This window comes from Dermacentor albipictus, chromosome 1, assembly GCF_038994185.2.
Source record: "Dermacentor albipictus isolate Rhodes 1998 colony chromosome 1, USDA_Dalb.pri_finalv2, whole genome shotgun sequence".
NCBI classification, from domain to species: domain Eukaryota; kingdom Metazoa; phylum Arthropoda; class Arachnida; order Ixodida; family Ixodidae; genus Dermacentor; species Dermacentor albipictus.
The window spans coordinates 24,669,292-24,685,210 of NC_091821.1; the positions used below are offsets into that span (position 1 = coordinate 24,669,292).

Below are 15,919 nucleotides of genomic sequence, written 5' to 3' on the forward strand. Positions count from 1 at the left end.
CGCTGGAACCAATGTTTCGACAAGGGTCTTGTCTTCGTCAGGGCAGCCCTGCAGTGGGCGCGAGGGCCGCCACTGGTATCGCCGGCGCAGCAATCGTTCTTACATGAAAAGTTGTATCCCGTGACATCGCTTCGCCCATTGTCCATTGTCGTTGAACAGTACTGACTGCCCTATTAAAACACACACACGAAATAAAGGGTGCTCGGAGGCTACTAAGTGCTATTTAGTGCGCTTATCAGGGAATACATTCAGTAAAGGCCGGGATTTTTTATTGTTTTGGCTCGATCGTTCATTTAGAACGTAGCAAACAAGGACTAGTCTATGCAAAAGTAAACTGGTCAGAAACTCTTTTAGGCAGCCTCAACGGGTTAAACATTCCTCCTCGAAATATTGATATCAGTAAACTTATTTTCAAAGATTGTTTAGCATTCAAGACACAACTAGGTTACAGTTTCTCATAACATGTGCGGTAGCGAAAAAAAAATTACTTGTTTTTCCATTCGAAGTGCAAATAAATACAGCCTTGACTACTACATAATTCAATGAGGAGATACAATTAAGTGAACTTCACAGCACGAAATAAAAATAGCGCCCAACTCACTTCGTAGTTTCACGCTTTTTTTGTTTTATTTATTTTGTTCCATTCGGGCGTCAGCGACGCTTAAAATCGAATATTACAGCAAGGTTCCTCGTCTGTGTTATCGCGTACTGGGGTGAAGGCGAAAGATACACGATTAAGCGACACAATATGCTTCTTATGCAGGCTAACAAAGGCGCGTGCTGATCCCGAAGGCCTTACATTATATTGGCGGTAAAACTTTGAAGAAAAAAAAATATGCTTCAGAGATTGCTTACTAACAAGATTGCTGGTAAGTGAGGGAAATATAGTTGCCGCATAGAGTTATGCAGATAATGGAGCCGCATTTCATGACACGCAGACGGTCAAAGATAACAATCTGACTGAACCTAAAGATGCGATTCAGGCGAGTGCGCACATTGTTCGCGAGAAAGTAGAAAAATTAATAAAATAAAACATACCGATCAATACCGAACATTTAGGGCAAGATTCCTTCGTGTGTTCAGAATAACTGAAGGCCGTAGATCTACGGCATGTCGTTGTGCCACGCGCATACCTCGCTGCATTAGTCGCGTATATCTGGCTTTACGTGTTCGACTGTTGAACTTGCGAATGGAACTTGTTATTTCGCACATCAATAGGCGCGCTTTGAAATCTGCCACCAGGGTTTAACGACTGTAGAGCTTCTGTAGAAGCTACCATGCTTTCTATTTCTGCGATAGTAGGCAGAGCAAAATCTGGCTCAGATTAACACTAAGAAACTTCGGACATTTTATAGCGAAACTGTATACCTCTACCGTCCAAGGAAATTTTCGTGTCGCTGTGGTAAGCAAAAAACTCCCACACGTGGCCCGATCCTGAAGATAGTGCAATGCCGGGCCGATCCGCGGCAGAGGTGAAGCAGGCGTTAAGGGGGCCCATATACACAGCTTCGCTGGTCATCCTTCTTCACAGAGTGGACGGGCACTGAGTTTTTTTCATACAGAGTATAAAACCTTAAAAATTGGAACAAACAACGAACGCTGTTGCGTAAAACTACAACGAACCGAAATTGGGCGGCTGTACCACGAAAAACGAAGCACGTGACGGCGCTTAAGGAGACGCCCGGGCTTTAGCTTCACACGTCACTCAGCGTTGGCGTCAGGCGGCGCCACGGTATGTCCTCGTCCCCAGTACTATGCAAAAAAGCCTATACAGTAACTGTACATGATGGCGATGATGATAATGATGAGGGTGGAGGGGGGGGGTAATGATGATATGAGCATCGCCTTTGAAACGCGGCGGTGAAGCATGCCGCCAAGCTCGTTCTTAAAAGCTTTCTTGTGCATTTAAATCTTTAAATATTGTTATACACTGTATTCACAGTTGAAAGATTGGTTGATTGCGTATTTCATCTTCCTTTAGTACTACGTACCTTCCCACCATCTTTTACTAATCTCCACAGCTAGTTTAATTTATGTTTCCCCTGTAGACATTGCCCTTGAAATCTATTGCCTCGCACATTCTAAAGAATATTTTCAACGCTTTACGCACGATTTCCACACGCTATGCACGAGTCGTCTTCATCTCACCCCACGTTCCCAAACACCCTGATCTAGCTTCTAACATATCGCGGCGTTCGCACTGTCCTTTTAATTATCATCAGACTAGGGGTGTGCGATCATTCGATATTTCGAATATTAATCGAATAGAATTTGCCATTCGATTCGTATTAGATTCCAGAATTCACTATTCGGAATCGTCGATATATTTGATTCTGGTACGATATAAGGGATAACAAAAATATTGGAGTCTCGGGGGAGAAAGAACGAAGCAAGCCGGTACTGTTTTAACACTTCTGCTGGACAGGGGCACCAGTTTCTCGTGTAATGTATGGATCAGTCACTTTTTGCACAACAGCTTCCTGTCATTCAATAAGGGCGTCTCTCCTTCAGGCACTCAATGCATTTGTCTCGATTTACGTAAAGCAATTTTTAGTTGGCTAATGTCCATCCCGGCCGCATCTCTTGCAGCCAACATGCAGTGCTGTAGTATTGCATTGATCTCCGTGAAGGAATGCAAGACTCTAGGCGCATGTGTCGGTGTGCTGTTCTTTTCTTTCATGATTACTGCCGTGGTGCGCGTAACTTGCGTAACGTAAAATTGCGTAACTTTTACGAGCTCCCCAGTTGAGTGTACGTCCTGCTGTACACGGCATTACATGCCTATATATATATATATATATATATATATATATATAGTGTCATATAATGAGAAGCCATCAAACACTGACACCAAGTACAACATAGTGGAAATTGCATGTGCTTTATAAATGAAATAAAGTAATGATAAATTAATGGAAATTAAAGTGGATGAAAAAAACTTGCCGCAGGTGGGAACCCAACCCACAACCTTCGCATGTCGCGTGCGATGCTCTACCAATTGAGCTACCGCGGCGGCGTTTCCCCATCCACTTTCTTGGGTATTTATGTGTACTAGTAGAACCCTGGGAGTGTTAGCCAGCGCCCCCACTCACAGACCTAGGCGGCGGACGTGGAACGTCTTTTTTGCCGCAGGCGTCACGAGAACGTGATCTTTTCGGGTGAAGGCAACTGGTCAATAAACCCACATATGCTACCTGAAGGTGGTGTCAGTGTTTGTTGGCTTCTCATTATATGACTAATAAATATCGGGTCCCTCGGTTAACCCCCTTTCTTCTCGTTTATTACTTAACGAGGGTCTCGAATCCGGCAACATTGATGCCTTCAGGTAGCATATGTGGGTTTATTGACCAGTTGCCTTCACCCGAAAAGATCACGTTCTCGTGACGCCTGCGGCAAAAAAGACGTTCCACGTCCGCCGCCTAGGTCTGTGAGTGGGGGCGCTGGCTAACACTCCCAGGGTTCTACTAGTACACATAAATACCCAAGAAAGTGGATGGGGAAACGCCGCCGCGGTAGCTCAATTGGTAGAGCATCGCACGCGACATGCGAAGGTTGTGGGTTCGGTTCCCACCTGCGGCAAGTTGTTTTTTCATCCACTTTAATTTCCATTAATTTATCATTACTTTATTTCATTTATAAAGCACATGCAATTTCCACTATGTTGTACTTGGTGTCAGTGTTTGTTGGCTTCTCATTATATGACTAATAAATATCGGGTCCCTCGGTTAACCCCCTTTCTTCTCGTTTATATATATATATATATATATATATATATATATATATATATATATATATATATATATATATATATATACATATATTTATATATGTGCGTGTGTGTGTGTGTGTATGTGTGTGAAGTGAAGTTTATTCTTCTTTTCAAGGAAAAGAGGGGACCGGGACAACAGGCGGTAAGGCCTGATGAGGACCCGGTACCCATACAATTGGCAGTAACAATATAAAGGCAAAAAAAAAATTGTACGTAAAAGGCGCGACAAATATGTCAAAACAACGCTACAATGCGCTACAATGTATAAAGACGACGAACCCTTTGGAATACGTATTTACTTAGAGTTTTCGGCTGGTGGACCAGCCGAAAACGTCAAGTAAATACGTCTTCCAAAAGGTTCATCGTCTCTTTCCTGCACACACACACACACACACACACACACATATATATATATATATATATATATATATATATATATATATATATATATATATATATATATATATATATATATATATATATGTGTTCTGTATTCGATTAATTTCCCCGGCCTTTTGTTGGAAATACACTGAACTGAACTGAAAATATTCGAAGGCCGGTTTTCCTAAATATTTGTATTTCATTGGATTCAGAAATTTTACTTAAACAATACCACTATAGAAAGCTTTTTTCCTGTAGATTTCACTTTTCCCTGTTCGATATTGTTCGATAGCCGGCTTCCTCCCCAATGGAGTGTTTTTGCAACTTTTTTTAATATCCAATTTAATATCTAACGCCAGTAGAGAGCTTTAGAATAGGGGCCCCAAACGTTTTCGGGCCCCAAAGAAATAGCGTCGAAGCCACTGCGCATGCGCGAGACGCAAACTGCGTTTGGGTTTAAGCCCCAAAAGTTGCCTCAAAAGATCTGCGTACAAACTCTACACCTTGCGGGAGCATATACAGGAACACTACACCGCGCAGGCCTGGGACGCCATCTTCCGAGGCATAGTAAAGACGAGTCTGGCCAGCCATGACCTCCGAGATTGTCGGCACAGCGCAGTAGACGTGGTCATTGTGCACCTTGCGCTGGATTTCCGGCAGTTTCAGGTGTCATGACCCAGCTGCTGCTACAAACGCAACTTTTTCACTGCAGGCAGTTGCTTCAAAATATGTTTACTCCCGTAGTGCAAGTCAGATGTCTGGTAAGATAAAGGGAATGCTGGTAAACATAACCTTGCTAGCGGTTCGTGTTCATTTATGAAAGCCATCATGATTCGCACTTGGTGAATCATTGTTCCTTACTAGACGTAAGTTTGGAGTTAATGCCTTCAACAACCAAGAAAGAGAGAGATAGAAGAAAAAGACACTCAGTAAGTCCCGAGACAATGACTTGGCTAGGCATTTCCACTGCAATGCGCCTCTTCGCACGGCCTAGCAGTCCCACTCATATAACCGAACGAAGAAACGTTCACAAAAATAATGCTCAATATTAGTGTTCACTTGAACGCCATTATGCGCTGCTCATTAACTATTTTCACTTTGTGGCCCTCTAAGCGGTCAAATTCATCCTAAGAGGCTGTTGGGATTATCGGTGTCATAGTGAAATTGGGATTCTCAGCCCGCTAGATGGATGGCAGAGTCAGGAACGACTCCTCTTAAGATGTACACCTCGAAAACGACAATCAACATACAAGAGGGATACTAAGCAAGGCTTGAGAGGGGGCTAGTTGGTATTCCATAACAAATGAACCTGAAGCTGTCATTACTGTTTTTTTCATTTGCCCTTCAAGTTTACTAGCTACAAGTACTGCCGGATTAAGAAATATTGGGGCCCCGGCGCTAAATTTGTGTCGGAGCTCCAGTGATGAGCATAATGACCTACCAGTCACGACAATGATGACGATGACGACGATGATCACGGTGATTAATCAAGATGCCAAATATTTGAACTCTTACACTGAAATCTGCCAGGGCTTGCTGTTTTCAAATTTATTCTGAGATAAAAGGTTACATGCATATTGCATACATACGAGGGCATCTTAACGCTTGTAACATCTCAGCTTTAAATAGCGTGTTTTTTCGCTTCTGTAGGCTACCTAACGATTATTGTCTAACGGGCACGTCGCTATCACTTACCCATGAAATTAGTGACATATCCACAATATACTCCACCCCATCATCTCCAAAAAAATAAATAAGAAAATACGACAGAGAACCGCGTGTTGGAAGTTTTAGTTAAACATGAACAGTTTAGGATGCTCCACCTATGGGGTGTGCATAGTGTGCCGATACCTTCAGTTGCATTTCTATTTGTCCGAACCCGCATAGGGGCAGTGCACTCGATACCCCTTCCTGCGAGAAAGTGAAACTTCACGCTTTGACTTTCGGAACAAAGAGCGGTGAACGAGACGGCGGTTTCTTTGAGAAAGTTAACTTTGCCCTCGTGTTGAGTGACGAAGAGAGGCCCGTCGCTCCTGTTATGATTACATCTTCGAGAGGCCGTGAAGTGTTTCTCGGCATGAGTGGAAGTGCTGCGTGCGTGTGCGGTCAGCCGCCCTAGAGAGCTCTGACAGAGCGCACGTTGCACCTTTTCGCTTCGAAGTTTCTTCGTAGTGATATTTAGATTATAATAAGTTTGCTTTAACTTTTTCGCAAATGCAAGTCCTGCGTTGGCAATCGTAATACCTTCGGGGCCCATAACGGGCTGCAGCAGGAAGTTGGGTCGGAAAACCCGTGGAATTCATAAGAAAGATCAGGGCAAAAAGTACTTCTCAAGTTAAGCTTTTAATGCATTTGTATAAGTGATTGGCGTGGTGTTCGCAGGCAGGGGTATCCATTCGTTGCACGTTTTGTGTGACAAATTAGAAAAAATATTTTATGACAAAAAAAAACTGATTATTTTTTGTGATTGGTGCGAGACGATAAGAGTACGGATTATCTGAGAATAGCTGTTTCTTTAGGTGATGATTTTGACGCTGCGCCTTATGAATTGGAACAGGCTTTTAACTTTAAAAAAAGAGATTTAGTACTGTTCATTTTGTGTGATACACTAGTTAAACATGAGCAGTTGTAAAATAAAATGAAGCGGATACTACGAGTTCATATTGTATCAATCTGGCTAAACAGACTTACAGGGCTTGGGTCCGACATGACAACCGCCCGTTGCAGTTTTGTTTTGAGGTCGCGAGAGGTCCAGCATGAAACCCTGACAATAGCAGCTGAAGGAGAGGGGGAGAAAAAGCATGGAAAGGTAGGGAGGTCAACCAGACACACGTCCCGGTTCGCTACCCTATAAGCGGGTAAGAGGTCTCACGGATGAAAAGAAAGTAGAGGGAGGCAAGAAGGTAGTTTCAGTGCGAACACGTGTGGTTGTCCATCGCTTCACGCCTACAATTGGTCACTGAGGCCAGTCGATTTCATGAACTGTAGCAATTCCCGTGTCACTTTGTATACAAAGTGACACGGGAATTGCTACAGTTGTCCCACATGTGGCCCCACATGTCGCAGGCTTATAAGCCTGCGACATGTGGGGCCATGGTCCAAGAATATTTGTCTCTGAATATTGTCTGCTTTGTAATCGGTTTATCATACTCAGAAGGACGTCACGTTCAATGTCATAAAGATCACAAAACCCAACACGTGTTCCATCGTTTGTTCACAGTTGCATGAGTCACAGGTAGCTGTGTCTGAGATTCCAATAAGGAATAAGTAGACTTCGTGAAAGCCATCCCTAACCACAGGCAGTATAGTAAAGTTGCATTACAGCAGGAGAAGTGCGATGTAATCTACAGCTCAAATGTATAATCCAGCCGGTGGAGACGACAGTTCGAGACAATCGGGGTGTTCCACGAACTTCTGATTCTTGGTTTAAGCAAGTAACCGAAGACCTCTCGCAGCGTCTGTCCTTGACAATGATATAGGAACTGTGAGGGTTTCTTTATGGGTAGATCGGGTGGCATCATCAGCAAGATCATTACCGACGATGCCACAGTGCCCCGGAAGCCACTCAAAGATGGCGTCATGTCCGTTTATGAGGCTTTGATGGAAAACTTATCTATCTGAGACACCAGTTGTACATGGCTATGGCGTCGTAGGGCTGACTGCAGACTATAAAGGGCTGCCCTCGAGTCACAGAAAAAACGACCTCCTTTCGAGGTTTTGCTTGTGCGATAGAATTAACAGCAGTACGTAGGGCAGCAAGTTCTGTTGCCGTAAAGGTAGTCATGTGGGACACTTTGAACTTGATTGTGACTTGTAAAGCCGGGATAACAACAGCGCCTGTGGAGCTGGTGGCAAAGATAGAGCCATCAGTGTAAATTTGCGTTCTTGCTTCGTATGCTTCGTCCAGTAATAACGATGTCAACTTTCGTAGAGCTACTGTGGAATGAGGGGTCTTCTTCGCAAATCCCGGAATTGTGAGGCGTACTTGTGGCTGTCGTAGGCACCACCGGGATAACAGTGATCTTGCTGCTGGTGTGAAGCCCGACGGAAGGCAGCCTTCATGTATTCCAAGAAGTTTTGAAATGTTGGTTCAGGTCTTTGCGCCGACAAAGCCGCAATATAGTGACTGGGTACACCACAAAGATGTCGAATGCGTACTCCCCGGTTGTCAACTGTGATGTATGTCGGCATCAAGTATTCTCTAGCAATAATGTTTGTTGCATTAGTTGAGGCGCATCGTGGTAGTCTAAGACGAATGCGTAGAGCCTGGCCTTGCAAACTTTCGACGTGTCCGACGTGTCCAAGGTTTTTCCGCACAGGAGCTTCATTATAGGTATAATCCAAATTAGTGTCCTTGTAGGAAGGTGTAGTAGAGGCTCCATGAAAAGCCCAGTCAATAATCACACCTAAAAAGCGATGAGACTCCTGGCATGTGATAGCCTGGCCATGGAGAGAAAGAGGGTACGGTGTCATGGGTTTGCCCGTAAGCGCAATTAACGCGCACTTTTTGATGGATACACTAAGGGCTTATTTGAACAAGTTAGGGTGACTGCCCGCTGAATCCTTGAGCGCACTTGAAGACCAGTCACCGCATAAGACCAATTACAAATATCGTCAGCGTACATGGATATGTGAACTGTCTTGGGTAAAATTTCAGCAAGGCCAACCATAGTTAGGTTAAAGCAGCGAGGCTATTAAGGGGAGCTCCGCACGGGGTTCGTGTGGCTACAGTAAAATCTTCGTCGGTGAAGCCCGGCATGCGGCGTGGTCAGCATCAAATCTTAATCAAAGGACAACCTGCAAAGCAGCCTGCGCTGGAGACCCCGACGTGATTAGCGGTGGTTACAAAATAAAAGTATCCCTGCGCGTACGTCACTCGAATTTTAGCCGTTAATTAGCTTTTGCGGCTCCACGCATGTCGACGCCACGCTTATACGCGGGCACAGCGCTCTAAACGACGCACCAACTGGACTCTGTTTAACCGCCCTGATGCAGCCATACAGCAGCATACAAAACAGTTTCGTGGCAAGAGCTTAAGTAGTTTGGTACATCCTGAAACTGGTTTTGGAAGTGTATGGCGCATACTGAAGGCTTTCGACACTCCAGAAATCTTCAAGAATCTTACGGCTGCATTGTGCATAGTGATTGACCAGTCACCAAAAGTTTTAACGAAGTCATTTGCAGACCTTTTCCCCTCTCCTATGTCCAGTGACACCACAAATGGCTACCTTCCTTCGTTGACAAGTCAGAGTACCTTAACTGCTTCCTATGGTCCAGCCTACAAGCTGGACGAGGCAGACTTCACTCTTGAGGAGCTGCGATACACACCCATCGTCTCCGAGGCCGCACAGCTCCAGTGAAGACGGTGTAACGTACCAAGCATTGCGGAAAATTGATAAAAGTTTTCATGACCGTACATTGGACGAGTGTAACGAAGTGTGCAGAAACTGCGTAATTTCTGCTCAATGGAAATGGTCCGCGGTAATCCCAATTTGAAAGACCGCACGTCCAGCAAGACACCTCAAGACCTACTGGCGAATATCCCTAAGTTGAAATGTCAACAATGTAATAGAAGGAATGGTCTTGTTTCGCCTACACTCGAAAAACAGTTGAACCCTTTGGGTCATATCTTTTTACACAATGATAATCGTCATCTGTCTTGTCCGCATTTCCTTTCTTTACCTCTGCGACCCCGGTAGTTCAAAGTCGCGAACGGCACGCGCGTTATCAGCATGGCCGAGCATTCTCGACAGGAAAGTAGCGGACGCGGCGTTTTCAAGAAAGGAAACGCCTTGTTTCCCTGTGGGCATAGCTATCTATGCATATTATATTTATCTGTGGATAAGCAGCCCCTGGCACCTTGGTCTGCTGGTTCGTGCAAGCTCGCAAAGAGCTCGGAACGCGACTTCGGAGTACTTGGGTGAAGCTGACCTGCAGATATCACCCGCTAAGTCGGCTGCAGTAGCGTATCATGCTCAACACCACACTCGTCGAACAATAAGCCGACTATCTTGACGAGATGCCAATAAGTTGGGTGCGACAACACAGTTATCTGGGCTTAAATGTACAGGATCGCATCACTTGGCGTCCTGCCGTTAAACTTGTACGACGCAAATTGCAATCCCTCCTTAAGTATGTGGCCGCCTTGGCTGCTAGAGGTGCCGGCTGCGAACGAACAACGGCTCTGAAGGTTTACTAGTCATCTGTATTTTCAGGCAAGATGTATGCGTTACCAGTCCTGAGCATGTCACCTAGATTAACGGCCCAACGGGACCGAGATAATTGCGTTGCCCTCCGACTAATGCTTGGATTACCTCGTGAGGCGCAATCTGTTGCATTACTAACTGAAGCGCATCAGTTAACCCTGAGGCTGCCAGCAGAAGAGAGAGCTCTCTACCATATTGAGCGTCTGCATCCCGCGTCGAATGGTCAATCGCTCCCTTGATTGTAGATTCACCGCCCGTTTTCTCGCATGGTAGAGATGGCACATTATTGCATTATTTATGAATCTTGTTGGCATTTCTGAACATGCTGCTTCAGTTACACCTCCGCCTCCGAAATATATCTCCAAACATGTATTCACCTTTTACCTTACATTCCTTACATTGACAAAAACTATGATATGCCTGTTTTGGCAATATTCCAATTGGCGCAGTCACACAAGTTCGAAATATTTCCACATTATCTTCGAGTATTCACAGATGCATCTGTGCACAGCGAGGGTCAAGGAGCCTCTGCAGCTTTTTTCTGCCCTTCGACTAATGTCCGACGTATATTTCATATGCGCCATTCAGCCTCGTCAACAAGTGAGGAGCTAGCAGCGATTAATGTTCCGTTGAAATACGCGCAAGAGGAGTTTAACGCATCGAAAAATGCCATCTTTACGGACTCCCGCGCTGCCCTTAGCAGACTGTAATGTAATCAGATTGATTGTTAAATTGTCCACAGCATTACGGACTCTGGCAACAAAATTGCATCACATGGTGTATCTATCGTTGCCCAGTTGATATCTTCACACATAGGGTTCGCCGGAAATGAAGTGGCTGATCGGCTGGCTTCAACTTGCCCCTATATAATGACTGTGCCTGCTCTGAAAATTTGTGCAAGATTGAAGGCCCTCGTCTGCTGATTCGCCGCCACCTATACTCTAGCAGCATCCAGACTAGCGCGCTGCAAATAAAACGTTCCCGCCCCGTGTTCGCGGTCGAGGCTTGCCTTGTACAGTTGCACAACAACTCAAGCTGAGGGCTGGCTGGGTGAATGTGTGCGAACGTATATACCGACAAGGACGTGTGGCCAGTCCGTCGTGAATGTCATACAGTCCCTGCGAGACACTACAGCACCTGATATTGCATCGTCCCGCTTTTCATTGCGAAGCCCACGTCGCCAGTAAGGGACTATCAACTCCTTGGCCTGCGGTGTACGACACTCGATGAACGTTTGTACCCCAGTGGTTGTGCGTCTCGGCTGGATCAGGCTCATCAAGCTCTCCTTACTTTTCTAGAGGTAACTAACTAATGTTCACGTCTGTAGCTTATTTCTGTTTTCAAATGACAAGATCTCAGACACTATTTCTTCTATTTAAACATACTTTAGTATAGCGTGACCTGCAGTAAACGGCCCTGTTGTGTGTGGCCTGTACTGTGTGTGTGTTCTGCTTTATTTTGGAAGAGTTGTCATCTTGCTCTTTCTTTCCTCTTTCATCCCCTCCTTCCTATCTTCCATTTCTATGTTTCTGTCTCCTCCTTTCTGAAGAGTAGGCATGCATTGTGCTCCTTCCGGTGGCAGTTGCCAGCCTGCTCCTCGCTTTCCCTCACTTGTCAAATGTATACGTGTTTTCAAAACAAATAATAATAGGAATTCACATTTTTGTTTTTGTTTCTCGTGTCGCGTTTTCACCCGCTCTACATTCGAGGACAGCTATAGGATGAGTCAAGGTCGACAAATATTTTGCGGGTATTGCCTCTAGGCCTTTTGGCCAACATCAATGTTACTGTGTTTACTATCGTTTTTTTTTGTTGTTGTCGTTGTGTATATAGTCTGAATAAACCTCTTTGAAACAGTATCTATTCTTATGGATACGATTGTTTCGTATCATTTTTTAAAAATGTTTTAAAGGAAAAGTGGTCAGGTATAGCGAAGAAATTGCCATGGATATAGTGAAACTTATGCAAAGCTTGGGTAGATTTGGGGCAGTCGCAAAACAGACCCCTAGGACTTCCGAAAGGTGTGAGAATTCCAATATACAGCTTCGCTGCCTTTGATGTATAAGGTGCTCCAAGTTATAAATATCTGCGAAAGTTTCTTATGCCGTATACTACTATTGGAAAGAGGGCCATTTTGATCTACTACGCGCATATATTTCACATTTGTCGTTCACAATAATACACTATGTGAATCTCACCTCTTTCTGTGGATTAATTTACTTTAATTACGGGGTTTTACGTACCAAAACCACGATCTAACTACGCGACACGCCGCAATGGGGAACTCCGGAATAATTTGGACCACCTGGGGTTCTTTATCGTGCACCTAAACCTAAGCACACGGCTGTTTCCGCAATTCGCCCCCATCGAAATGCGACTGTCATGGCCGGAACTCAATCCCGCGACCTCGTGCTTAGCAGACCAACACCATAGTCACTTAGCAACCACGGCGGGTAGCCTTTCCGTGGAGATGATGGCGTTTCGCCAGTAATTTTTTTCTTCTCGTGTTTGCCTATTGAGGAGCAAAAAATGCTGTCCATTGGGAACAGGAGCTTGTGAACGTTTACCAACAGGAATACGTGCTGCACAATGCTAAGCAGTATGAAATTATATCTTGGCACACAATCTGTAAATCAAATATATTGAACGAGCTTCGCAAGTTTCCCTACTAGCGTCTCCTCGGAAAACGTAAACAATAAAGCCAATGGCAAAACAAAGTAGCGAGAACAGTGACCCAAAGTTACTCATTGTACCACAGACGTCCATCTACCTACCACAGCCAAAATCTCCACAAGTATTCGAGAGTTTCGAGGAGTTATTCGTAGTTCTCTCTTTTTTTTCTTTGTATAGAGCCAGGGCGTGTTATTTGGGAAACCAAAATGGGGTTGGTAGTGTATAGATATGTTCTATCAAGCGGTCCACAGAAAGTGAATTTCGCTTTTCAATCGCGGCGGACGATGCGAGGGGCACTTACATCGACGACGACCATCTGTATGCGCGATATGATCAGCACGCGGCCCTTGGTCGGCTGGGAGACGTAGACGTATCGATCGGCCACGTTGATGGCACGACCCCAGGAACAGTTGGCGCCCCGATCGCCACACACGTACTCCTGCGTGCCTGGGATGATATCCACGCTTTGGATCTGGTGGTAGAGACGGCAGTTGTCCGGATCGTACACTGCCACACCCCAGTCGTGGAAGGTGAAGAACCGGCGCTCCTCGGACGGGGCCGCTGCGCGTGAACACACAGTGTAAGGACGGCGAAGCAGTTCATTGGCAAGGCCTGGGACCCAAACTTGCAGATAGGAAAAACACTTCATCTGTTATACGATTTTTTTTACATCTCTGTGAACTCTTAAGGACACGATAAAACCCGTTTCGAGGTATGCGATCGCGAAAATGTGGAAGGGGTAATATATATATATATATATATATATATATATATATATATAGGACGCTTTTTCACAGCACATTATCCTGCAGTGCGTACATAATAATTGCGTGAGTGAACTAATTAGTTAATTTATTAACTAATACGTTAATACGGTTATAAATATCCGTCAAATCTACAGGCCAGGTTTTGAAGCGTGATTACATACAAGGAATTTTGATGTTTAGCACACCAGCAGTTAGATCAAATCTTCTTTTCAATGTATTATTTTCCACAGAACCTTTTACGTGCACTTTGTGCCGTAAGAGGTTCTACGTGGAGCGCCGATGTACCTCTTGGCCCGTGAAAACAGGGGCGGTATCAGAAACCCCAGCAAACGTATACGTGTCTTTCAACAAAGACTGTGACACTGCGACAGTGGCCGTGACAGAGTGACAGTGGACACTGTGACAGTGGCCGAAGTGGAGACGAGGCGCTGTAATGGCCGTTTCAGTCATGATGATCGACCTGTATTATTGCAGTAGAAAGATCAGATGGTGTAGAGGCGTCCATACTCTCAGCAAATGTCAATGCATACAGCGGCAGTGCCGCGACAACGCGTCACGCCGATTTCGGTCACCGCCGCAGTGGGGTATACAGTTTTGTTGGAGCGCGACCAGTGCATTGAACTCTGGCTGGCGTTACGCGTAGTAACACCGTCGCAATCTGATTCCTAATGCTCACACGTAACACTATTTACTGATTTTTGGCGACTGCAGTCTACTGATTTGTTCGTATGACGCGATATTATCACGTTCTCAACCAATAAAACACCTTTTCAACTCACTTGCAACGTCTAATGTCTCGGCACGAAGAGATGCTATATTAAAGACTAGAGCAAAGCGGTCACCGTAGACATTACCTATTTACGTCGTCTACGTATTTAAGTTCCTTGTTCCACGAAGGTCTTGTTCGCACATGATCCCAAACATTTCTCGTGTTACCGAACCACCGTTGACATCATTTAAGTGCTATATTTCTAGCACCAAGTTAAAACAAAAAATACTCATTTGTTTCAGAATAATACGCTGTCGCTTGATTCAAATTAGTTCACCCAGTGCTGCACCAACAACTTAGTTCCAATACAAAACTTCAGATTTCTCTCTCTCTCTCAAGTGTACAGCTTAAAAAAAAAGAACAAAAAGACAAAATAGGGAAGCTCTTTTCATCGATTTCCGATTCCGCGTGCCCGAACAAGTGTTCAAAAGTAAACGCAAAGGCTCTTATCGTGAGGCTCTGCGTTTTCTTACTTGGAGTTGGCTGGTCTTGGACAACGAGCGAGCTGATGTCCCTTGTGGATCCAGCGGGATTCGACGCAACGCACATGTACGCTCCGGTGTCGCTGTAGGTAATCTTGCCGACCATTAAGGCTGTCCCGTTTCCTAGAAGCGAAGGGAAGAACAAGCGGGGCGCGTTCATTCTTGCCGGCCTTTTTCCTGTCTCGAAAGTAAGACGTTCTACGAGCAAGCCAAACCGAGCGACCAGTACACAGCACACTAGGCATCGATGAGTTCTGACATGTGGTTGTAAACCTCCAAAAGAAGTGGGAAACTAAATACCAGCGCCATCTTTTTTTCTAATAGAGTGAAAGATCACGAACGCTTTATTGCTGCATTAGATCAGGATGCCCACAGGTTGAAACTGTTCGATTCTATCATCGTATTCTAGAAATAGAATAGAGAAACACTACCATTTGACACTGAGCTGGAAGTTTGTTCGCTCGCACAAGTTTTATATATATATATATATATATATATATATATATATATATATATATATATATATATATATATATATATATATATATATATATATATATATATATATATATATATATATATATATATATATATATATATTGCACTTTAGCGCCACTTGTAGACGACGGCAGAACTTCTATTTCTGAGGCATTTGATAAATCGCGAGCACTTTCGCGAGCACAATTGCCTGCTTTCCGAAACCATGGGCAAGGAGATTTTTCTTGAATCGTGCATAACCCAGTTAGAATTTTTTCCCTTTGTTCTTTTTTGTCAAGTGAACATGTTTGTCATGTGAACATTTTTTTTAATTGTCGTATAGGAGATCCACTTAGGATTCCTTGCTTTGTTTTTTTGGTCAAGTGAACAAGCTT

The 15,919-nt window shown here is 44.4% G+C and overlaps 1 protein-coding gene across 3 annotated transcripts in view; it reads right to left on the reverse strand.

The window, feature by feature from the left end:
- LOC135909421 (follistatin-related protein 5-like) overlaps positions 1-15,919 on the reverse strand; it is a 490,536-nt gene that overhangs the window by 21,706 nt on the left and 452,911 nt on the right. For all 3 annotated transcript variants that reach the window (XM_065441374.2, XM_065441372.2, XM_065441373.1), the window contains exons 10-11: positions 15,039-15,170; positions 13,331-13,590 (exon numbers count right to left, since the gene is read on the reverse strand). In XM_065441374.2, the coding sequence (XP_065297446.1) occupies positions 13,331-13,590; positions 15,039-15,170 (392 nt within the window). The remainder of the gene's footprint in view (positions 1-13,330; positions 13,591-15,038; positions 15,171-15,919) is intronic.